The sequence below is a fragment of the Carassius gibelio genome, chromosome B18 (genome assembly GCF_023724105.1).
Source record: "Carassius gibelio isolate Cgi1373 ecotype wild population from Czech Republic chromosome B18, carGib1.2-hapl.c, whole genome shotgun sequence".
Taxonomy (NCBI): Eukaryota; Metazoa; Chordata; class Actinopteri; order Cypriniformes; family Cyprinidae; genus Carassius; species Carassius gibelio.
In genome coordinates, this window is record NC_068413.1 from 18037419 (window position 1) to 18063763 (window position 26345).

General features: G+C 35.2%; 1 protein-coding gene across 3 annotated transcripts in view; it reads left to right on the plus strand.

Annotated features, from left to right (window-relative positions):
* Positions 1-26345, plus strand: part of LOC127977033 (latent-transforming growth factor beta-binding protein 4) — a 76338-nt gene that overhangs the window by 22552 nt on the left and 27441 nt on the right. The window contains exons 6-13 of one of the 3 annotated variants that reach the window (XM_052581677.1): positions 6915-7139; positions 14643-14911; positions 16785-16887; positions 19619-19687; positions 21193-21315; positions 23910-24074; positions 25281-25658; positions 25740-25847. In XM_052581677.1, the coding sequence (XP_052437637.1) occupies positions 6915-7139; positions 14643-14911; positions 16785-16887; positions 19619-19687; positions 21193-21315; positions 23910-24074; positions 25281-25658; positions 25740-25847 (1440 nt within the window). The remainder of the gene's footprint in view (positions 1-6914; positions 7140-14642; positions 14912-16784; positions 16888-19618; positions 19688-21192; positions 21316-23909; positions 24075-25280; positions 25659-25739; positions 25848-26345) is intronic. The other 2 variants (XM_052581678.1, XM_052581679.1) reach the window with 2 other exon arrangements.

The window sequence follows — 26345 nt, forward strand, 5'->3', positions numbered from 1 at the left end:
GAACTGAAGCATTCATAGTTTTTCAGTTTGTCTCTCTAGATTTTCAAATGAAGATGAGTTAACAATAAATGTATACATGCAGATGGGCTGAGCATCTGTGTCCGATCTGAGGCACGTGTTTGTAGGGCTTGTTATAAATCTCCTCCAATAGCTGGCTGAGGGTTTTGGGCGAACAGAGAGTCAAACACGTGGTGCCAAATAAAAGCTTGCAATCCTTCAGCTGCTTTAGCTGAAATCAGTGGAGAAAGCGTGAAATGTACTTCCTGCCATGAGAAATCAAGCAGCCATTTCTTCTCACTGCGTACATGCGTGCATCTCCAAGGGTTAATTAGTTTACCTGCAGTGGCCCTCAGGGGCCCTGAAACATCTGGAGCGTGGCAGAGAGCCAGAGACTATCAGAGGCACTCACAACATGTGTGTTATCGTACATGTACTGTACGTATGTGCGGATGCTTCGTGAAAGATTCGGCTTTCTAAACGGTTCAAATGTCGTCCTAGTTTTTTTATGATATGGAAAAATTCTTCCATGCAATCGTGGTTTGACATTAGTGGAAGTACATTCATGTGTGTTAATGGGTTACAGAGAGATATGTGATATTGTACAGTAAACTTTTGAACCCTGGTTTTTGAGATAGACTCTTGCAGGAACACAAAGGCACAAAAACACTTAGCTTTTCAAGAGGTGGGGGGGTTTTATGGGGGTACGGTAAGGGGGTCAGTGCTAAATTGATGGTTACATTTTCATACTGACATTAATTTATGCAGTTTTTTTTATGAAAATGAGGATTTAATTAGAAACACCACCAATCAATCAATCAATAAATTTTACAAAATTAAAAGCTACTTTGCTGGACAGGGAAAAAATGGGGAGAGAAAAATTAAACAAAGTTTCAGCAAGGACACATTGAGTTGATGAAAAGTGTTAGAGAAGACAGTGTTCTGTTTTACTTTCAATTTACTTTCAAACAGCTCTCCCTCAGAAATTTCTAATAAATTTAAATGATCATTATTATAATTTTATAGTGTGGTATCCTTGCAAAATCCTTAGAGTAAATCTGCTAAAATTATTGAAAAATTGTCATTGGTCAGCCAATACGTATGTGAGACACACTTGTTATCACCATTGAAATGAATGGATTTGCAACTTTCTTTATTCTTTCCCAGAGTACAGCACACTAAGAGCACAACAGCATGTGTCTTTAATTTACCTCAAAATAGTTCTGCTGTTTCCCCTTTGACTTGAGTGATGATGCAGTCAGCCTTGAAGTTCATAGACATGTGCCCAAAATGTGTGGATACAAACCTTCTTCCAAATGTATTTTTATTTAAAAGTACTCATATCTCTTCTTTAAGACTTTAGTTTTAAACACAATCCTAAACTGGTATAGTCGAGTCTGGCAGGATCTCTTTCCTTTTATTTAAGCTGAAAGCATGAATGAATCTTTGAAGTGTAAATGAGACGTTCTTCTTGGACCTTCTCCAATGAAAATGTAATTTTCTTCCATTCGTGTCCTGTCAAGAGTTTTATAATTTTGTTGTTTCAGTCAAGCAGAGTATTCCTGGCCTTTCTTCATTTCAGAAGAATTTTATTTACATATTTCCCTCCTCACTGAAAGTGTAGATTTGGCTTCCTGTTATCTGGCTGGAGCCAATATTTATCTGAACCCTCAAAACAACAGAATATCTGTGGTCCAGAAATGAAGGTCGAAGGCTAGAAAATGAAAAGGTATTGGGGATTTAGTTTTATAAAGTGTAAGGGGGTTGCCAAATGTTTGTATTTTTACACAGATGAGCTGAAGAACAAGTTCTATATCCTGGTTCATAAACCACCATGGTTCATTCATCTCCAAACGTACAAACCTATGCCACATCATCTCCAAACAACAGCCAACCTCCCTCTCTTTCACATTAATGTCCATAGAATACGGTCAATACATTCTAAAAAATACTGAATTAAAAAACAACCCAACTTGGGTTATTTGGCAACCCAGCACTGGGTGAAACCAACATGCTAGATTGTTTTAAGTCAGCTATTGTATAAAAAACTATTATATTACTAGATTAAATTAGACTGGAATTTTAAAATCATTTAGAGAAGGACCCTAGCAACCATATACAGTAGTATGTGGCATATAATATTGCTGCATAAAAAAATAAAAAAATTAAAAAAAATAATAATAATACAAAAATGGCTCTTTTGATTCAGACTATTGACAGGTTTCAGGTATCGACCTGAAAATTGTCAAGTCATGGCCTAGCAACCATATTAAGGACCCTAGCAACCACATGACACTTTGAACCAACCTTATTTCAGCTTCAGAAGTCTGAACTGATATGTGTTTGGGCTCTTTTGACTCACGCTGTCCATTCAGGCTTTCCCAAGCCAACATCAAAGTTTGTTCGCAAACTTTAGCCTCGAGGTTGATGTATCTATGTTTTCTAGAAATGTAAAAATACTACCACAAATAGGAGTTAAAACTATGTGCATGCATACAGCAGAAAATCAATGCTGACCTGGCACTGAACCCTGCCATAAAAATGATGGATACCTGTGGACTTTGGATGCTGTTCAGCTTCCGCTAAACCCTGGCTAATAGAGGTGTGTGTGTGTGTGTCAAGGAAGCAAGGCAAATCTCATCTAACCAAATATAATTGGTTGGGTGACCTCAGCGTCTTTAATTCCCAAAATGAAACTGCTCAGATGTCTCTCATCTTCCACATACAAGCTCTTGTCAGCAACAGCTGGGAGGAAATGGGTCAGCCAAAGACGCCAGATCTTAACCGTCTCCTTGCTGTTTATGTGTGTTTACTTTAAAGAACAAAAAAAGATAATATCATGTTTGTCATATCTTCTCCATAAATTTCATTCCTGTTACAGCGTTTACAAACATTGTGCTGTTTTTCTTGCTTCATTTTAGTCAATATTTGAATTAGAAAACGCACTTTTCTTCCCTGATAAACATGATTCATAATGGCTTCTGTACCATTTTTACCACCAACTCTGATAGATAAGATCCAGAAATATATTCTGCACTTATTTAGGTTTTTAGGTCAATAAATAATGTAGATTGCAAACTGGGTTGATTAAAGTAAAAGAAGAAAGTTTACATCGGCAACTGGACAAACAGTTGGATCAAAAATCAAAAACCACTTAAAATTATTATTTTATTTTTACATTTATGGAAACTTTAGACTCTTAATCTTGATCTGTACAGGTTGGTTTTATGGATAGAATAAAACCATTTAGTGTAGATGTTTCCATTTTTTTGTTTGACCTTAGTTTCTTAGTATTAGCCAGCATAATTTGCAGTGATCAGATCACTTTTTTCAAGTAACTAGTAAAGTAACCCATTACTTTTTAACAGAGGTGGGTAGTAACGCGTTCCATTTACTTCGTTACATTTACTTGAGTAATTTTTTTGGGTAACTAATACTTTTGAAGTATATTTAAATATGGATACTTTTACTTAAAGAGAATTTTTATTTAAAAAAACTGTACTTTTATTTTGTTACTGCGGGCGACGCACGTCTCATTGCTTTATTTTAATGTAATACAAGTTATAAATACTTATTATAAATTATAATACAGTTTATTTCCAAAGCACCTTCTACTTTACTTTTGGCAATGAGGGAAGCCCATTCATGAATGATTCATTCTTTTGAGTCAATTCTGTTTAAAGGCTTGTTCAAACCAGATGGCAAACCAGTGAATTGGTTCACAAATCAGTTTGAATGATTTGTTCAGTTCCCTGCTGCATGTGCTGAGTCGTGTGAAGCGGTTCTCACTCAGAGTTGTAACAAAGTTTAAGAACATCAAGAGCGTTGAAGACGTGGCTCTGGATCTACAGTCAATTGAAAGCAAATCTGCAAAGGCTATTGTTTGCTATTTATAAAGATGTTTATGAGATGAACACCGCGTGTGCTGTCTACGGTTCAACAGGTATAGATAGGCTACTTTCGATTACAGTACACAAGACCACTATGACATTACCAGTTTGTTGTACATGTAAATATTTCAAGGTTTTGTTTTGTGTATGTGTTAATTCTGATGGTTACGACTTACAGCTCAAAAAATTAGAATATTCAATTTTGAGCTTGATTAGTTTGATTAATTTTGAGTATAAATACTGAGTTCCTCTTGGGCTAGTTTAGAACATGCAACCACAATTATGGGAAAGACTACTGACTTGACAGTTGTCCAGAAGACAATAGTCAACACCCTCCACAAGGATGGTAAGCCACAGAAGGTCATTGCTGAAAGGGCTGGGTGTTCACAGAGTGCTGTATCAAAATATATGAATAGAAAGTTGACTGGAAGGACAAAGTGTGGTAGGAAAAGGTGCACAAGCAACATGGATGACCACGGCCTTGGGAAGATTGTCAGGAAACTTAGATGTCTTCAGGAAAAGAGCTACAGAAGTCAAAAAGAAAATAACTGGACTGTTGCTCAGTGGTCCACAGTCCTCTTTTCAGATGAAAGTAAATTTAGCATTTCATTTGGAAATCAAGGTCTGGAGTCTGGAGGAAGACTGGAGGGGCACAGAATCCAAGCTGCTTGAAGTTCAGTGTGAAGTTCCTAAGTCAGTGATGATTTGGGGTCCAGTGAAATCTGCTGGTGTTGCTCCATTGTGTTTAAGTCCAAAGTCAATGCAGCCATCTACCAGGATATTCTGGAGTACTTTATGCTTCCGCATACTGACAAGCTTTATGGAGATGCCGATTTCATTTTCCAGCATTGGCCACAGAGTATCTATGGGGTATTTTGAAGAGGAAGATAAGTGACTTCTGTCAAACAATACAGAGGAGCTGAAGGCCGCTGTCAAAGCATCCTGGGCTTCAATAACACTTCAGCAGTGCCACAGACTGATCACCTCCATGCCACGCCACATTGAAACAGTAATTCATACAAAAGGAGCCCCATCCAAGTATTTAGTGCATAATTAAACCTGCTTTGGAGATCTTGAACATTTCTGATTTGTAATTCTTTTTTTGATTGATCTTTGAGAAAATATTCACATTTTTTTTTAGATACTGAATTTTTTATTTTCCTAAGCTGTAAGTCATAACCATCAGAATTAAAACACAAAGCTCTTGAAATATTTAAGTTTGTGTGCAATGAATCTAGAATATAAGATTTTTTGCTTTTTTAAATTAATTTACAAAAAAATAAATAACTTTTCGATGATATCAATACTTGTTTACTCTTCCTCAAGTAACTATACAGACTAGCACTTTTAGTTTTACTTGAGTAAATATTTCTATATGTACTTTTACTTTTACTTGAGTACAGTTTTTGGGTACTGCTTTTTCATTTACAAGAAAATATTGTAGTTACCTTTTCAAAGTGACTGACAAGTCTCCTATCCCCATATTTGGAGAAATCAGGAGTACAGAGGCGTTTTGTGCACTGTCTGAACATGATGTTACTGTAGTTTTAGACTATGCATTAATTCATCCCACTCATAAAAAAATACAGTTTTCATCAAAATGAATTAAAACAGTGAAAGGCAAAATCAGAATATGACGCAAACCTACAGTTATTAAATACAGTATGTTAAATTACACAAATGTATCTAATCCCATTTTATTGACTAATGTATTTGCTGCTGACCTTTGATGATTCAGTTCAACTTTACTAATAAGCAAAAATGACTTTAGATAAACTAACAATTGTGCTTCATCATTATTATTATTACTTTTTTTTTTACTGAAGAGTGTTCAACCTTCTCCTGTGTTCTACTGTAAAGATGTGAATTAACTTTTCCTTCAGCCTGAGGTTTATTCATTACGCGTTTTGGTGTGAAAGGGCAATTAAACTTGCTATAAATAGAACTTCTTATATTAAAAACAATCAAGCCCTGCTCATATTTAAAAAGTAATGCAACGCATTACTTTCCATAAATAGTAACTGAGTACGGTAATGTAATTAGTTACTATTTTAGGGAGTAATGTAATATTGTAATGCTTTACTTTTAAAATGAACTTTCCCCAACACTGATAATTTGAGAAAGCAAGAACCAAAACTTTTCTACAAAGCGTTAACATGGTCAGTGTCAAATTTGATTAGTGACCTAGAAATTCATTTTCCATCATTTGTTTTACATTTTTATCAAATCCCTAAAACCTCCTCTTTATTCCCGTGATTAAATTTTATTTTAAACCTCAAAATAACGATGTGGTCACAGGACACCACTGAAAACATGTTGAGTTTTTGGATTGGAGAAGCAGAAAATAATACTTACTGGTGACGACAGCTGGAAAGTGTTAATGAATCATTATGAAAGAAAACTATTGTGATTTGATTTTATGTTGAAGATTAGATTTAGTCTGGTTCTGTCTGATCGTTCTTTCTCAACAGCTTGTTTTCTGAGTTGTGTATGTTGTTGTATGGAGCTCTTTCTACATGGGGTTTGTTTGACAGATGTGTTTGGATCTAGAAATCTTGCTAGAGCGATTGCAGATGAAAACTGCAAAAACAACCATGGAGAGAACCTCTCTTTCTCTCTTTCCTTCTCTCGCTCACACAAGGTACATTTATTTTCTTTTTTTTATGCATGGGCTTGGTCCAAGCTTTCCAAACGTATTAATACATCTCAGACATGTGATATAGAAGGCATTCTGAGGCCAATGATGACATAAAAGAAATACAACAAAAATCAGTTGCTTTTTATAGAAACTTTCCATTTTGAGAGGCACTAAACCAAGACTCATAACTAGGTTGTTAACAGCATCCATGCAAAGACAATGATGACTGTGTTTTGTGTCTTTCATCAGAACCTTATTAAGCTGCTGTGGGTTTAAGAGCAATAATTGCATAATTGTATAAAGTTCATGAGTGATGGATGAAGTCATTCATCAGGGATTTTCTCTGTTTCTCTGTATTTTTACTCACTTTCTGTTCTTTTTCCCGTCAGTCGTGTGTCCGATGTTGTGTAAGAACGGAGGAGTGTGCGTACAGAAGGATCAGTGTCTCTGCCCGCCCAACTTCACTGGGAAGTTCTGCCACATCCCCGTCTCTACCGCCGCCTCCACCAATGACATCGAGAAACGGGCCACGGGTGCTGTGGATTCAGCCAATCAGCCAATGACATCTGAGTACATCCTGCCTCTGCAGACGCCTGAGCAGATCAACACCAATGGTGAGAGTGACTGTCTCTCAGGGTGGTTTCTCAAAAAGCACAGTTCATTTAACACATGTTGGTTTACGGAGGGGCATTTTGTCACACAAATGGGGACCTGATGTTCAATCATGTCAATTTGCATTACAATTTTTAAGTTCTACCTGAAGTTAAAAGACATTTCAACAGTATATTGGTATTTCAAATATTTCGAAGCATGTGAAATGATTTTGACCATGTGAAAAATAAGTGTGCTTAATTCTAGTGAATGTGCACTTACAGTATAATGTACTTAAAGGGTTAGTTCACCCATATATTAAAATGATACCATTAATAACTCACCCTCATGTCGTTCCAAACCAGCGAGACCTCTGTTTATCTTCTGAACACAGTTTAAGATATTTTAGATTTAGTCCGAGAGCTCTCAGTCCCTCCATTGAAGCTGTGTGTACGGTCTACTGTCCATGTCCAGAAAAGTAATAAAAACATCATCAAAGTAGTCCATGTGACATCAGAGGGTCAGTTAGAATTTTTTTAAGCATCAAAAAAAAAAATTGGTCCAAAAATAGCAAAAACTACGACTTTATTCAGCATTGTCTTCTCTTCCGTGTCTGTTGTGAGAGAGTTCAAAACAAAGCAGTTTGTGATATCCGGTTCGCGAACGGTTCACTCGATGTAATCGGATCTTCTTGAACCAGAACTGAAGTTGAACACAGAGCCGAGCCAGATTCTCGAGTCAAGAACCATTTTGTCTGAACCGAACGGTTTCTTTTGGTGATTGATTCTGAACTGATTCTGTGCTAGTGTTATGAGCGCGGGTAAACTGAAGGCTTGAATCAAGGGCAATCATCGCCAATGACGTCATAATGTCGAGCGCAAAAGAGGAGTGAACCGTTTTCTTCAACCAGTTTATTGAATTGAACTGTTCAAAAGAACCGGTTCGTGGAAAAGAACCAAACTTCCGATCACTACTGGTAATATGAACACCAATGCAACTGGTTCTTGACTCGTGAATGAGTCAATCTTTCGCTCATTATCTGGCTCGGCTCGGTGTTCAGTTCTCTCTTCACATCAGTTCAGTCAGTCTACTGTTTGAGTACATGAATTACTTCGGGATATTGGTTTGTTTTAACTCAGAGGGAGTGTCAGCCACATTAAAAAAGTTAACAGCTTAAGTCATTTGTGGATTAATGCGTATTGGAGACACAAACCGTTTAAAACGATTCAGTTTGATTTGGTGAACTGGTTACATCGAATGATTCATTCGCCAACCGGATATCATTGTACTGTTGTGTTTTGAACTCTCTCACACCAGACACGGAAGAGAAGACAATGCTGAATAAAGTCTTAGATTTTGCTATTTTTGGACCAAATTGTATTTTCGATGCTTCAAAATATTCTAACTGACCCTCTGATGTCACATGGACTACTTTGATGATGTTTTTCTTACCTTTCTGGACATGGACATTAGACCGTACACACAGCTTCAATGGAGGGACTGAGAGCTCTCGGACTAAATCTAAAATATCTTAAACTGTGTTCTGAAGATAAACGGAGGTCTCATATGTTTGGAACGAGATGAGCGTGAGTTATTAATGACACAATTTTAATATTTGGGTTAACTAACCCTTTAAAATCTCAAAAGTACATAAAAACAGGAATTAATATAATGTTAGTTAAATAAAACGGCACTTAAGTAGAGTACATTTTAGATAATATTTTAAATGTAAAAATTAATAATCTTTTGCTGCGTTTTAAAAAAAGTACACTGATTTTGATGTATTGAGAAACATACTAAAGCACATGTAAAGTACTTCAATATAATGTTGTGTGTGTGTTAAATAAAGGCCTAGAAAATATTTTATTTAATGTATTTAAATGTACTAAATTGCAACTTTATTACAAATGTGTAATAAAATATATGTTCAAAATATGTGACATACATGCACACTAGATAAATAAAATGCAATATCAAAATAAACTTAGATACTACTTACAAGTGTATTATTTCAGCAAAAACTATGTTTTTTAAAAGTGTGTGTCTTTCACAAGGGTACAGCAAATTTTAACAGTTTAAGCAAAATTAGAAGTATAGACCAAACACACCCTGTTTAATCAAAATTTTTACGGTAATATGTGTTTTGGCGCTGTAGTCCGTTGTGTAACTCATGGCCACATCCAGATCCAGACTGTTGTGATGGTGAAAAATGACTGTGTCTCAGACTGGCGACATTTATTTTCTGTTTTGATTTGGCTGTTATCCGTAAATGACAGCATTGGAGTCCTGTGAGGAATTAAAGCAGAAACACGGCTGATGCATCATGCAGATGTCAGTTACACCTGGAATATGTGAGCGCAGTGCTTGAATAGATCATGTGTCTCGTGTGTGGGTTTGTTGAGGAAGAATGACGTCAGGGAAAGCACCATGTCCACAGTTTTTACTCTGAAATCTGCTCTGGGCTGTACTAAGACCTGATGCCATTTTAATATACCGGTACGTATTTTCTGGGCGTTTGGCCTCATTGTTAGACAGAGGTAATGGAGAGTGACAGGACACGTCAATGCCAGAAATGAGTCTGCGTCACTCAGGAGAAACACAGGTCTTCAGTAAATAGTCATATACTTTCTTTCAGGTTGATCATCTAAACCAAACTCATTGCTGTAGCTCTTTGCAATTTAATTCTACAAGAAACAACACCACAACACTTAATACCAAGCCATGTGTGTTTATTCTGTCAGGGATTGAATTTAGTATGCTGCCAATCATTAGCTGTGTTCTTTGTTCACTTCTAGAATAAAAATGTCCTGATTATTTACTCACCCTCATGAAAGAAATGAAGGAAAACATTGCAGGATTTTTCTCCGTATAGTGGACTTCAATGGGAGTCAACGGGTTGAAGGTCTCATTAAATAAAAAAATCTGCATAAAAATAACGGACAAATTGTATTTGATCCACAACCCATTGTACGGATGTGTACTTTAAATCTTAAAAATACATTTTAAAAATCATTATTTGTAGATAACACAGTATTAATGCAATGAAAGGCCACTGAAGTGACTTAAAGAGAGAAAAAGTGCACTTTTTGTAATAATGTGAAAATTAATATGTTTACTTTAAATCGCATTTTAAATCATTGTTTTAATCATCTTTTGTCATGCTTTAAAGAAGTGCACTTATTTTGATGTGTGGACTAACATACTAACGCACATGTGAATTACTGGATTATAATTTTAACTGTAGTGTGTTATTCAACATTACATTTGATAGATAATATATTTTTAACATACTAGATTAAAACTTAATCATTACAAATGTGTAATTACAAATATATTTAAAAAACATGGCACGAAAACTTACAATAAAAATGGTTTTAAAGTATATTTTAGTTGTTTATCAAATTAATGCTTGTCGCTACATTCAATAATAATTTTAACCATATTTCAAAGACAGTAGATGTAATTATGAAATTTTATAGAAATATATACTGACGTCTTACTTAATTGGGTAAAAAAAACACTCACCAGTGTTGCATTTATTAGATTAAACTACTACATTTTCATTTAACTAGCATGCACTTAAGCATCCAAAAACATTACAAGTTCACACTTAAGTATATTCTTTTAAAGTGTATTATTTCCTTACTATTTTTAGAAGTATGCAGCTTCTTTTTCATAAGAAACTAGCATTAGATTATTAATAAATTTAAGACTAAATTTAAAATGTTAGTAACACTGTAACCCCAAATAAATTGGCAAAAAATAAAATCACATCAATAAGATTGATTCAAGAAATTCAGAGTTGGAATAAGCAGGTTTTTATGTTGTTAATTGCTCTTAACATTATCCATATGCAAAAGATGCTTCATTCATCACTATGATGGTCACCCTCCAAAAACAACATAACAGAAACTTAAAAACCATCATACCCTACCAAATGTAGAAAATAAAAAACATCTAAACCAATCCCTCAATAAAAAAAAAGTATTGTATATGATCAGTTATTTTAGAAAAGTGTTTTTTTTTTTATTACTTCACTTCATTCCTAAGAAGCCAAGTGAGTCTCGTGTTTACAAATAAACGCCTTACAGGACCTTTGACCGCTGGCATTTAACCCTATAATCTCAATCTGGCAACCGTCGCTCAGTGACATGCCACAGACTCTTCTGCACTTCATGAGGGAGTGTCAGGTGAGCTCAGTGTTTTGGCAGAGAGACACATGAACAAGCAGACCAAGGCGGATTCACTCCACAGCTGATTAGATACGACAACAACTAAACCTGACCTCTGTGATCAGGAGAGACAATGTGAACCTCATTTCAGTACCAGTTGTGTAGAGAGACCTGATGTGTTGATCTTACAGCTGACAAGTCTGGCCTACCACGTTTCAGAAATGGGTGATTGGATTAATTTAGCAGTAACTTTTGAAGGAATATTCCAGGTTCAGTGCGAGTTGAGATTTATCAATTGCATCTCTGGTGTGTTGTCATTTTCTGGGTGGTATAGAAAAAAAAAAGGACATAGAACATGATTTTAACATACTAGATTCATTCATTTTATAAATCTATATACTGATATTAAAATAATGTGCAATAGTTTTGGGTTTTTAAGGTAAATTGAACACTATTACAGCTATATATATATATATGTATATGTATATTTATATATATATATAATGCTGTTTTCCCTCAATACTTTTGTCTTGTTTCCCTGTGCAAATGTCTAAAGAGAAGAAAAATAATAAATAATATAAGAAGTCTTGTTTTATGAAAAACTGCTCAAAATGAATGAGTTTATGAGTAAAACAAGAACTACTATCTGCCTGTGGGCTCAGAAAAAAAAAAAAAAAATTTGCTTAATTAAAAAGTTGTCCCCGCATTGAAAGACGTTTGTTCTTGTATTAAGCATAAACGAAAAGTGACATTTAATTTAGTCTACGATAATTAATTATTATTTTTATTTTTTATTTTTTTAGTGCATCCAACATTTAATACCAAGATGTTCTGATTTAAGACCTTTTTAGGGTTTAATATGTGAAAGCATGAATTTAAGACCTTTATTAAGAACTAAAGCATATTCACAACATGAATTAACATTTTGGGAGATGTTTCCCAAAAACCATTGATACCAAATTAGGTTCCATCATTACAATATAGATCAACTAATATTCATAAAACTCATTGTAAACTTATGGTTGGAACCATAGTTAATTCTTAATTTAAATCTGAACATTCTTAAATCAAGATACATTTACTTGAAAAGCAACGTGACTTAAGATATTGGGTCTTTGCTTTAATTACATGCTTAAATGCTTAATAAGGTGAGAATAAATTTTTCTAATAATTACGTTTATTTGTTGACCCCTTTGGCAGGTTTTTTTCTCTTTGCTACTTCTTATAAACTTCCATCAGCAAAGGAGAAGTGCTCACTAACACAGATTTAGACAGATTTGTGAACAATATTTGAGAGAAATAGGCCTTTTGTGTCCATAAACTCTTAGATCTTTGAGTTTAGCTCATGAAAAATGGGGGCAAAAACAAAAGTGTTGCATTTATAATTATGTTTGTTATATGGTAGTTAAAAATAGCTTTTTAGGGGAAATGCTCCACTTTTTCCATACTACATTACATTTCAGTGCAAGGTGCCAGTAAACCCTACAGCTTTCAAACTAAAAAGCACTTGTATTGTGCAAGCGGTGACTCGAATTGGGGTTATGAGCACTAAACACCGTCTGTTGTGTAACAATCTGAATCCCAGACTGAACCTGGTGTTCCCAGATGGGTTTGTAGGGATGTTCGTCCAAACTAATAAGACCCATGTTGTGGCTGTCTTTTTAGGCTTTTATTATCACAGAGCTGTCTTCATATTGTCTTCAGACCTCAAATCATCTTTTATGAAACTCAGAGGACTGGAAAATGCCGACATTGTATTTAGTGCCTGTTTGGCGAGGAGGGGTTTCTCCCGGAGGAAAATTGGAGAAGTGTTTTGCCAAGTTTAATCTGTGAGAGGCAGGAGGTAATGGTGACTCACAGCTCGAACACGCTTCAGCAGAATGAGTCTTCTGTTTGCAGAGATCCAGACTCGGATCTCTCTATGCCATTCTTGTTTCCCTGTCTGTTGTTTCTGGATCATCAGTCTGATTATGAGAGAAACAGTAAACACTTTAATCTTGCTTTTTCTTTTGCTCTGTTCTGAGTATGTGAGAGTCATGTAGTGTTATTTCCAGGACTATGATTCAGTGCATAGACTCAGAACATGACCTTTGACCCCAGAGGGCCGGATATTCATTAATGTGTTTAAGAAATGATCGTAAAGGCTCTTTGTGATGTTTACAATCATGCTGTGTTGGATTAAAAGTGTTGGATTCCGTCTTGGAACATTTTTATCATGCCATATTTATTATTAATTTATATTTGCCTTTGTACCTCACCTGCTGCTGAACAGATTTTATTTTTATTTTTATTTTTATTTTTATTTTTATTTTTATTTTTATTTTTATTTTTATTTTTATTTAATAACTAAAAAAATAAAATTATAACAAATAAATTACAAATAATTAACAAACTATTATTATTATTATTATTATTAAATATGTGTCTGTCTGTCTGTCCCCATAAATAATTGTGGCATGCCACTTAATTATAAAGAAACTAACAAACTTTATGAATGTAGTGTATTGTGTTGTGTTGCTCGTCACAGATTCAGACTTTCATTCTAAAATATGAAAACCCTGCATAAAGATATAAACTATTTGTTTTTTTAAAAAAATAACATAACATTTAATAACATTTTAGTATTAATTATTATTGTTATTTATTTATTAAGTACACTTTATTATTTTTCATATAAACTGCAATGCTCATATTATTTATTGCAGTGGTTACACTTAAAAAAAACCTGTTGAAACTATAGAAATTACTGTAGAAATTTTCATTCAGAAATTGCAAGTCAATATTGGCAAGTATGACATTTTGAAGACTAAATAGTATTTTCTTGAAAACAGTCCAGTAAATTAAAAATATATATATATATTTTGAAGTGTACTAATGCATTTTTATGTAAAAAGTTAGTGTACTTGTCATGCAGACAACCGTGTCAGTAAGGAGCAGCTTGAATGAAATATATGTTATGTGTGAAGAAAAAAATATCCCTTGTGAACACATTATTTTAATTGAGCATCATTTCTAATGAAAGTGTGACAATGTTATTTAATTGTGTGCATTTACAGTGCATAAAATACTGGTTATGAGCTTCAATGAGAAAAAGAAGTCTGCAATTTTATTCCAAAATTAGTTTTTCCATCTCTATAAATTGCCATAAAGTGTCCATAAATTGTACTTTTGCTAATAAGCAGAGTACATCATTTACATAATTTAACATCAAATTGCATATGATACTGTGGTGGGTCTTAGCATTATTTTCAGAAAAAAAGTCTAAACTATGCATGTCTACACACTGTTGGATATTGTTAGTGCATTCATGTACTCTGGGTTTCTTCAGTCTGATCCGGTCTCTCCGTCTCTCAGTGTCCCCGATGGTGAAGGTGCGAGTCCAGCACCCTCCAGAGGCCAGTGTGAAGATCCACCAGGTCCTGAAGGTGGGCTACAGCCCCTCCGTCCACTCAGAAACCGTGACCTGGTCTGCGGGGCTCTCAGGGGCCCGTCCTCACCAGCTGCGGGGAGAGAGAGCAGAGGCGTCGCCGCCCAGGGTTCAAGCCCAGACCATACGCGGGGATTCAGTCTACACCGATACGTCCGGCTTCAAATACTGCTTCAGAGAAGTGCGCAACGGACAGGTTAGCTGAAAGCTTGTCTGGACTGTGCTGGATGAATTGAGTATGACTTGTTTATTGTGATCATGCTAAACTTCAAGGTTAGCTGAAGTGTGTGCATCCAAGATTGTTTAGCCATAGTACTCTCATTATAGCACGATTCCCCTGGAGCAGCTTGTGGTTTGAGAGATTTGTCTTACAGAAATGAAAATTCATCATTTGTTCAAATGCATGTTGCTGGAAATATGCATTTTTCTATGGAAAACACTTGTAGTAATTCAACGTAATGACAAGGCTGCTCTTTTCCATACAACAAAAGGGAATGAAGACCAGAGACTGCCAAGCTCCCCAAAAGGAACAAAAAAGTTTTTTAATTTGTATTTATATTAAATGCAAGAGCACTTTTTTGACACACTTAAGTGGTACATATACTACACCAAATAATTACACATCAAATTACTGTTTACTTCTTTAAAACACAACAAAATATCATTTAAACGATTTTAAAAGCTCTTTAAAGTAAAACTTTTAATTTGATATTATTACAGTGCTTATTTTTAAGAATATACTTTCAAGATTTAAAGTAAACTACAAGTAAAGCACACTTCTTTTTCTCAAGAGACATGACTATATAATAAAATAAGTCAGTATGCAGTCGCTTAACACGGGGAATAGTTTGAAATTTAAAAGGATAGTTCACCAAAAAACAAAAAACAAAAACAGAATTCTGTCATCATTTACTCACCCTCAAGTTGGTCTAAACCTGTATGATTTCCCTTTTGTTGGACATAAAATACACAATATTTAATTTCATTTTAATTTCATTAAAAAAAAAAAAAAACAGTAGCCATTGACTTATAGGGGACTTACAGGCATACCGTAGTATAGAGGAACAAATAGCATGGAGGTCAAAGGCTAAAGTCAACATGCATTGAGCAACATGAGCAAATTATGAAAATGTCTACTTTAGACAATCTACTAACACCAAGCAACTTTGCAACCAGTATTGGGTAAAGTTACAATACTGCATTGCTACCTAAAAGTCTCTAATTACATCACTTAGTTACTTTTCATGGAAGGTTATGGGCTACATTACTTTTACATTGCTTTTCCTTACCTGGGCTGGGATTGCTTGTTTGTTTTTAAAATGAAAAAGTTCTGTTTTTGACAAAAGTAACAGCCTCGGGTATTGTCTTGTAAATAAAAAGTAATGCGTTACTTTACTAGTTACTTGTAAAAGCATAATCTGAATACATGAACATTGCTTGTAATGTGTTTCCGCCAAACACTGTTTCCAACTGCATGTCATCTAGCAGTCATTAGAGTATCAGTGAGTGTCTGCTTAAAGGATACGTTCCAGAATAAAAAATTCACCCCCATGTCATCCGAGATTCAAACATTCCAGGACTTTTCTCCATGTTGTGGACTTCAGCGGTGCTCAGCGGATTGAAGGCTAAAAATGCATGATCTTTCCAACAGGATTACATTATGTGTAAAGACGCGCATCACAGAGCTTAGAGCAAGCAGAGCATTTGTGGTTAAAAAGTTTATAAATATTATTTGTTTCCAAAAAATGGCCAATTGTTTGGCTAGATAAGACCATTATTCTTTGGCTGGGATCGTGTAAAGCTCTTTGAAACTGCACTTAAACTGCATTTTTAACATTCAATCTGTCGAGCACCACTGAAGTCCACTATATGGAGAAAAATCCTGGAATTAGACTGAATTTCTTTGCGACTGAATAAAGAAAGACATGAACATCTTGGATGGCATGGGAGTGAGTAAATGATTTATTCTGGAAGTGGACTTATCCTTTAACAGTGCACTCCATGCCCAATTCAGTGGTTTGAGTGAATGGATGAGTGAAGTATTGTGTGTCTTCTGCTCCGTCCCACAGTGCAGTTCTCCGTTACCTGGTCTCAGGAGTCAGGAGATGTGCTGCCGGGGAGCTGGGAAGGCCTGGGGCATCAACGAATGCACGCTCTGTCCCGCAGTCTTAGGTGAGAGTCTCCACATGGAGTATGTCAGTACTGTCAGACAGGCCTGGAGGGTCACATCTATAAATCATCTGAGCCATTATGGCTGCACAGTTTGTACTTTGAGCACAAAGAGGCAACAAAACACCGGTGATGTCAGTTCAGCTGGCTGGTAAAACACATGTCTATCTTGTAAAACAGAAAGTACAGCAGTTGCTGCATGACTTCAGGAGATAAATATAGCTTTGAAAGCTCTCTGGCAAACATCTCATTTAAGTCCTGCAACTATATTATTATTGCAACAGTCAAGGTGTCGCCATTAGCCCTGCATCAGCCGTCTGGCTAAACATTACAGCGTATTTACATTCCTCATCCACTCGTTGAATGCTGCAGCCTTTAATAGAAACTGACTTCAGCACCCCTATCATTCATTCATGTTAAATAAAGTGACATGCAATGACACAATGCGTCATTTTTTTGGGAGAAATTCTTGCAGGTACATGGGACATGCGATACACAAAAGCTTTATATGAGGAATGGAGTAAAACTTAAAGGGATAGTTTACCCAGAAATGATCTTTTAGGTTTTTTGAGATGTTAATACAGATCAAAACATTCAGTGTTTCTTGTGCAGTTTTTTTTTTAACACTGTGGGGTAAGTTGTCACAATGAGAGTATATGGTAAGCATAGCAATATTAGCATATAACAAAAATGTAACTATATATATATATTTATTTATTAATATAATTATGAAACATATTTTATGTAACAGTAAATGGAAAATACATTTATCAAACTGTCAAATTATGCCAACTTCCCGCAATAAAAATATGACATCCTCCCTAGACCTGGCATATTTTTATAATAATTTAATATAATAAATAATAGTTGTTGGATAGATAAATAAATGAATGAATGAATAAATAAATGAATACAATAAATATGATGATATTGTAACTCTTTTTATAGAGAAAAGCATTTATTAATAATGCAACTGATCAGTGCTATGTTAGTATCATTGATATTATATTTTTGTTGATATTTTAGCGTATATATATATATATATATATATATATATATATATATATATGCTAATAAGCAACTTGATAATAGGGAGAATTGTATTTTAAATCAAGAAAATGTGTTTTAAGGTTTTAATTTTAGTATAGGGTCCAATTCTCACTAATAACTAGTTGCTTATTAGCATGTCTATTATTAACATATTGGCTGTTTATAAGTGCTTATAAAGTATGTATAATGCATGGCATCCATAATCCTAACCAATTCCCTAAACTTAACAACTATCTTATAAACTATTAATAAGCAGCAAATTAGAAGTTAATTTAGGCAGAAATCATAGTCAGTGGTTAGTTAACTGTGAGAATTGGACCTTAAAATAAAGTGTGACCAAAATCTCATAACAATGTTTCTGATTAACTTTTTTTGCTGTTGTTCGTAGTGCAGAGAAACATTTGCTAAGGTTATATTTTCATAACTGCTTGGCGACCCAGAGTGGATGATAAAGTTAAGCACACGGTTATATAATCATTTTACCCCGTTCTGAATAATGACTGGAACAATAGAGCCGTCTGTTACAGGCTTCAGGATCTCTGGCTCCCCAGAGCCACAAATATTTAACCTCACAGGGACAAATAGTTATTTTTCCTTTCTGTGAAGCACTCTGGAAAGTATGCCTGAACATGCTGGAAGACTTTGTTGTAAAAGAAACAAAGAGAGAGACAGAGAACATGCTTTCCCTTGTGAAAAAGAAGCTTACTTCATTGTATTGAATCTGTACTTGTAGTGACCTTCAAATCTTAAAAGTAAATATATATATATATATATATATATATATATATATATATATATATATATATATATATATATATATATACATATATATATATATATATATATAAGACCACTTAAGTGACTTAACCAGAGACAACTGTTTTTTGACAGTCTTTTAAAAAGTGCACTTTGTAAAAATGTCAAATTAAAAGTGCATTTGAAATCGTTTTAACAATCTTTTGTCATGTTTTAAGGAAGTAAACACTCATTTTAATGTGTCGACTAACATACGTAAGCATGTATGAAGTGTAATAATTTTAACTATAATGTGTTCTTTGATATCGCATTTAAAGTTACTATAATTTAAGTGTGTAGTTAAAATTTTCAAGAGAAATTACAGAAGTTTCAAGAGAAATTACATTTTATTGTACAAGTATTTTTAGTTTACTACAAATGCTTGTCAGCACAATCAGCAGTAATTTTTACCACAGTGTTTTATTTTTATTTTTTTAATTGTACTAAAGGCCTACTTAAGTGGGTCAAACACACTCAAAACACATACTGTGCAACGAAGCGTCTGAAAACTTTACATGCATTACATTTTAAAAGTGTACTGCTTTTTCTCAAGGCTTGCCTTATAAATAAACAAATCACTCTCTATTTCATGGTGAACTGTAAAGCTTTACATTAAGTTATATACAGTACATGCATGCAAATAAGCTACATATTGTCACATGTAAGAACAAAGCCAGAATGTGGCTTTATGAAATATAGTGTCAGGATGTTTTGTGTTATTGTATTTCTTTCAGCCCCCGGTCTTGCTGATGAATCATTTGTTAATTATCTGCATGTTTGTCCTCTTTCTCAGTTTGACTGTCCTTCCGCACGCATTATTAAACTAGCTGCAGTTTGACAGATGTGTTCATACGTTCTTGTAGAGATTGACGTGCTCTTATCTCATCAGGAAACACTGTGAATGGACAGGGAAGCTGCCCGAAAGGCTTTGAGAGGGTCAACGGGACGCAGTGTGTGGGTAAGAGTCCTCTCCCCGTCCTCCTGTGCGAGATCGATGCTAGCGCTCGCCATTATCTCTCCTGGGCCAAAACACATTTTAGGAACATGCAAACAATCACTTTGTTCTTCCTTCCTTCCTCCAGAGGTCAGCCAAATGCATCAGTCTCTAAAGAGGGTTTAATGGTTGCTGCACACATCTAGTTTTGTGTAAATACTGAAGCTGAAGCAGATCTTCTCAGTCTCGCTCGCTGTGTACTTCTTGCTGCTTTAATGCTGTGGAGCTGATATGAGAAGGAGACATTTAACAGATCGTTCAACACAAAGCACAATCTGCATTGAGAAAAAGGTTGAAGTTTGCATATACAACCCATTTTATTTCCATAATGTGCCATATTTCTGAGTGAAATGTGAGATGGGTGTATTTGATCTATTGCAGGTCCAATCCTAAAATGTGAATAGAAATTGGCCATATTTACTTTCATAATGCATGCATTACAATTTATAGAGAATTGTATATATACATTTTTTTTTTTTTTTTTTTTTACTTACTTATTTCGACTCCAATGGAGTTATTTGAATTAGAGTTTGACACATATCATGTTTGGCTTTTGGAATACATACGAGGAGCATGTCCAGCTTAATTTAAAGGAGAGAAAAAAGAAAATTCCTTACATAGCTGTTAACTCCAGGTTTTCTCACATGGTAGTAATTATGACGGAATGAATCTTTCACAATTTGTCAGTATGTGTGAAATCCAGAGACCACCTTCCCCGGAGGAGATCTACGGCATTGTTTTCTAATCTTGATTCTGACCGTAACGACAGACCAGATGGCTTGATAAACACACTGTAAAATCAATTTATCAAGACAGCGCTGGAGGTGGTCACAGGGTCAAATAATGACAACTTCAGATTTGTTATTTCTCTCTCTCTCTGCTACATTTCCTCTCCTGCTTCTTCAAACCACAGATTCATTATGTCATTATGTAACATTAATGGTTCCTGTATTTGCTGCATTTGAAGTAATAACATTGTACACCACAGGTTCAAGGTATCCTTACATAAGTACTGAAAAGTGCATGTCCACTCTCTAAATTAAAAGTCCTCTGTTGACATCGATGGACAACCTTTAGCATCCATGGAAACTTTCACCTGGACAAAAGGTTCTTTATAGTAGAAAAGGGTTCTTTCAATTATTAAATTGTTCTTCACACTAAGAAAGTTCTTTTAAGAACTGTTACTAAAAAGTTCACTAAGTATTGGTCCTTTTGGAAGTGTATCATGCAGAATCACATTTTCTTGATCATTATTGCACTATATGAACAAACTGTAACTTTCAGGAAAATATATTTTATTGAAAGCAAGCTGCGTCTGGATGTTTGGTGCTTCTTCATTCATAATCATTCTCAGTTATACATCTAAGTCTACTTAAGTGTGTTAAGCACACTTGAGCATACTTCTTTTTCACAGCATGAACAATCCAACAAGTCAGGTTATGACAGTCATGTTTCCTCCTCTGGTGTAGATATTAACGAGTGTTTGCAGCCGGGTTTCTGTGAAAACGGGAACTGTGTTAACACCCGAGGGAGCTACAGTTGTGTCTGCAAAGAGGGCTACTTATTGGACGCCTCTCATGGGATCTGCATATGTAAGTACGGGGCTGTCGGACACCCCGGCGTCACCTGAGAGGAGAGCCAAACCACACAGCTACAGCCTTCAGTCGTACACCCATGTAGAGCAATAATTCTCCCAAAAAAGGAAATTTGACAAAAAAGTACTCACCCTCATGCCATCTGGGCCTCGTTTACACAGAAATCTGATGTGTTCTATCATCATATAAACAGATTAAAAAAAAAAAAAAACATGCATTCAGATATTTCGAGGTGGACACATGAATCAAATATGGGTCACAGTTGAAAGAACGTGTAAACGGATGGTCGGATATAGGCAACCAATCAGATTTTGGCATCACGACCTGCGGTGTAAACAAAGCCTAAAATTAGGATGAGTTTGTTTCTTCATCAGATTTGTAGAAATGTAGCATTGCATCAGTGTCTCATCAATGGATGCTCTGCAGTGAACTGATGGACTGGAGTGCTGTGGATTATTGTGATGTTTTTATCAGCTGTTTGGACTCTGATTCTGACGGCACCCATTCACTGCAGAGCATCCATTGCTGAGCAAGTTACATTTCTCCAAATCTGATGAAGAAACAAAGTCATTTGTACTGTATCTAGGATGGTCTGAGGTGAGCATTTTCAGGTACTATACCAAAGCATGAGTTTCAAATCTACACTACAAAGTGAAAACAGATGAGTGGAGGTTTTGGCTGGGTGGCGTTGTGCTTCTGTCTATTCCAGCAGGCATTACTGTGCTCTGCTTGAGAGATGCCTATGAGTGGAGCTATACTTTTCCCTTTGTCCTGACTCTGCATATGCATCCCTACATCGAGGCCTGTCCTGACTGATCGCTCAGTGTTTTCCTGTGTTTTCCCGTCGATTGGGAGCTGCCTCTTTCTGCCTGAGTTTTTGCATCTGGGAAACTTTGAGACTCTATTTCTTAATCAGATTTTCTTCTTGTCTGAATCTTGTCAAGCCTTCGTGTGACTCTGAGTATTTTCATGTGTGTCAGTCAGGTAAGTGTAACTACATCTCCTGCTGTGTCTGGTTCTGTATATGTGTGATTCTGTGCGTATTCCTGCTGTGATTTGGGCTGATCTGTATGTCATTTCCAGTGGCTCTGTGGCTGATTATTGTATGCCTGGCTCTACTTTAAACTTTGTTTGTGCTGCTAAACCAATCAAAGCGCCAAGAGTGGCACGAATGATGTCAGTGTAAAATGAGTAGCAGAAATATTTATCACTTTAGAACTTTTTAAAGCTAGATTTGCGTAAGTATGACGTCAGTAACAAACACAACCAACTTAAAGGAATAGTTCACAAAAAAATCATGTGCTCCTGTTGTTTCAAACCAGTTTGATTGTCTTTCTTCTGTGGAAGAATGTCTGAGCTGCTCTTTTTCCATTCACTAAAAAATAGACAGTGAATAAGCTTTAAAACAACACCATTAAAAGTTGTGCACTGTATTGTAGGCCATACAATAACTTTGTGTAATGAGCTACATTTAAAAAAAAATAACTAAAAACTTACCCCCACACACTTGCATCAGTTTGTTTAAAGGTCAAATTTTTGTAAATTATTTCTTATATTTTTAAAGCAGTAATGGCCCTTGTTGGAAAAGACGTGTGAAATTAGTTTGAATTGAGTATATATATATATATATATATATATATATATATATATATATAAGAAAAGCAAAGCAAAACTTCATATTAATAATGAAATAAATGGCCAGTTGGGAGCACTTAATCAGAGACACTTTCATGGCTGTTTATTTACATACTTAAGTGCATTTTAAAAGGTGTAAAAATGACAAATTAAAAGTTTTACTGTCAAATACTTTAATAATAATTATGTTTTAATAATATTTTAAAAATGTTGTTCTTAAGTCCAATTAAATGGGTCTAAAAACACTCTTACTGTAATTTCAACTAGACCTGAAAAGAAGAATTGTCTATATTGAAAATTCTTAATGTAAAATAAAAATACAATAAAAACATTTTAATGTATTTTGCATTATTTATAATTAAATTAAAAATGCATTAAATGTAAATGTGTATAATACACACAATTGCATTTAATATAATTTTCCTTTCAAATTTACTGTAAATGACACTCAAGGAAGTGTTTGTAAACAATACATTATGTGCACACTTAAGTCTGTTCCTTTAAAGTATTACTGTTTCTGTGACAATACTCTTTTTAAAAAATGCTAAAATGTACTTCTTCACAAGGATATGGCTGGAGACTTAAGATATATGAGTTGTAGCTATAGACTGATTTTATTGATATCTTTATGGACACTATGCTTTTATTGTATGGATAAGAGCAGCATAATCATTCTTCTAAACTCCTGCTTTTGTGTTCCTCAAAAGAAAGAAAGTCTTAAAGGTTTCAAATGGCACAAGGGAGAAATGACAGAATTGACATTTTCGAGCGAACTGTCCCATTTTAAGACATTTAAAGCAGCAGTTAATATGAAGATCATTTATATTTTTTCATGTTCATAAATCAATGCATTTGTACTTGCATGCACGATCGGTTGCATGTTGAGATTCGTGTCCCTGCCTGTATCCCTGCTGTATCCCTATGTGATGTTATTTTATATTATTCCCTCCTCGCAGCACAGAAGGTGATCTCCTCGGAGAAGGACCAGTGTTTCCGTATCCTGAACCAGGGCTCCTGTTCTCTGCCCATCCTGAGGAACATCACCAAACAGATCTGCTGCTGCAGTCGAGTGGGCAAAGCCTGGGGGAAGAAGTGCGAGTTATGCCCGTACTTCGGCTCAGGTAAGAAACCTTTCCGACACTTCTCCTTTCAAACAACTGCATTGGAATGAACATCTTTAATGCAGAAGTTGGGGCAAAGAGAGGGAGGAAGAACAGCACTGAGAACATTACAGTGTGTTAATACAGAATATTGAAACAACATGATTTGGTTTCTACACAAAGAGTCCAACTGTTCCTCAAGGACCCCGTCCCACCCACACCACCAGCAATATTTCTCAGAAGATGTTTGGAGGAATATCAAAGCAGATGGAATTTACTGCGTAATTTGTCTGTCTTAGTTTAAATACCACAAGTTGAGGTTCTAGCGATGTCCCGGTTGACCCTCAACGTTTCTGGCTCGATTAAAAAACAAAAATGTAAAACTCAATTTTTTTTTTATTTTTTTTTTTTCACTGTGTCCATTTCAGTGAATTCAGTGTCTTAAATTTTGATCTCACACAAAGCTATAGATACAAGTAGTGCACTTTACAGTACTGAAAGTGCACTTGTAGCGTACCTCAAATCTTAAAAGTGTATTTTAAAACATTGTACTTGCAGATAATTTAATATGACCAGGCCACTGAAGTGATTTTGAAATAGACACTGACTTTATTCCTTTACACACTTAAGTACACTTTAAAAATGCACTCAAATTGTTTTATTTACTTTGAGGTACTTTTAAAATGATCCTGTTTAATAATTATTTGCTGCGCTTTAAAGAAGTACACTTTTTTCATGTATCATGTAGAGTACTTGATCCAAATTTTAACTGTAGTGTTATTTGTTAAAATGTAATACATTTAAACAGATGTGTAATCACTACTTACAAATATAAATGTTACAAGTTTAAATAGAAATGGCTTTAAAGTACGTAAATGTAAATAACAGTTATAAATGTCCCTTATAAAAAAAAGGTTGCTTAATTGTATTAATTATGTATTCCTTTTAAATCTTAAAAATATAATTTTAAAAACTGTTCTTGCAGATAAGATATTAATGAAATAATTTAGGTGTGCTTAAAGAGAGATACTGTACATTTGTTTCTTAACACACTTAAGTAGACTTTTAAAAAGTGCACTACATTTTTTTTTTTTTGTTACGCTTAATTAAATGTGTTGACTAAAATACTAAAGCACATGTAAAGTGCATGGAATTTTCTGAGTAGCTTGTCTATCTTTGTTGAAATAGCACAAGTTGAAGGTTTTCAGCATCTAACTCTGTTCACAGCCGCCTTCAAAGAGATCTGTCCTGCCGGACCGGGTTACCATTATTCGGCTTTGCCTGTCAAAATTAACCAGAGGATAGTTGAGATTCTTGACACCGGCGGACCTCCTTTGGTGTCCGAAAATGTCCGCACATCCACCCAAGACATCGCATCCCAACCTGAAGGCTCCAGGACCCGAATCCAGCAAACGCCGCATTCAGCGACCAACACGCAGACCATCCGAGTCCAGCAGAGACCACAGCAACCTGACGCTGCTTCACAGGCCGGATCGGTTATCTTCATAACTCAACCAAAACCAAACCTGTCAACAAGCGGCAGCTCTCAAACCACAAACGCCAGACCTCAGCAGCCTTCCAGCCAGCCGGCCAGAGTGAACACACGTGAGCCGCAGCGTTTCTCATGAGGTTATTTATTAAAAGTCACTGGTGTACGTGTGTGTGATTCAGTCTGATTGTGTACAGCTGTTGTACGGACGCAAACCAGCCGGCCTTCAGTTATCAGACAGCCAATATCTCCCATCAGACCTCCCCCTGTACCGGCTACAGCCCGACCACCTCCAACTAGACAAGGTGAGCATCAGAGAGACTGCATGGCGGAAATGAAGTATTAAAAGAATATACTTAATTTTGAACTAAATGTAACATTTTCAGACTCTTACATGCATGGTACTTACAACTAAATGAAAATGTATTGTAGTTTACATTTAAACCCACTTAAGTGGGATTTCAATAGATATTTACATGTAATTTCATAATTAATGCTGTTTCTTTAAGTTGACAAGCTCACTGACAATCATGCATGGTGAACTAAAAAATTCAGTACTTTAATATAATTTCTACCGAAACACGTCATGTACTTGAACTGAAGATGCAATTTATTACATTTAAAAGAGATTCACTTTAAATGAGATATCAAATACGTACATTATAATTACATTAAATGTGCTTTAGTATGTTAGTTAACACATCTGAACAAGTGCACTTCTTAATAAAGAATGAAAAAAAGATTATTAAAATGTAATTATTTAAAATGTATTTTAAAATAACACTTTTAACTTTTTCATTAGA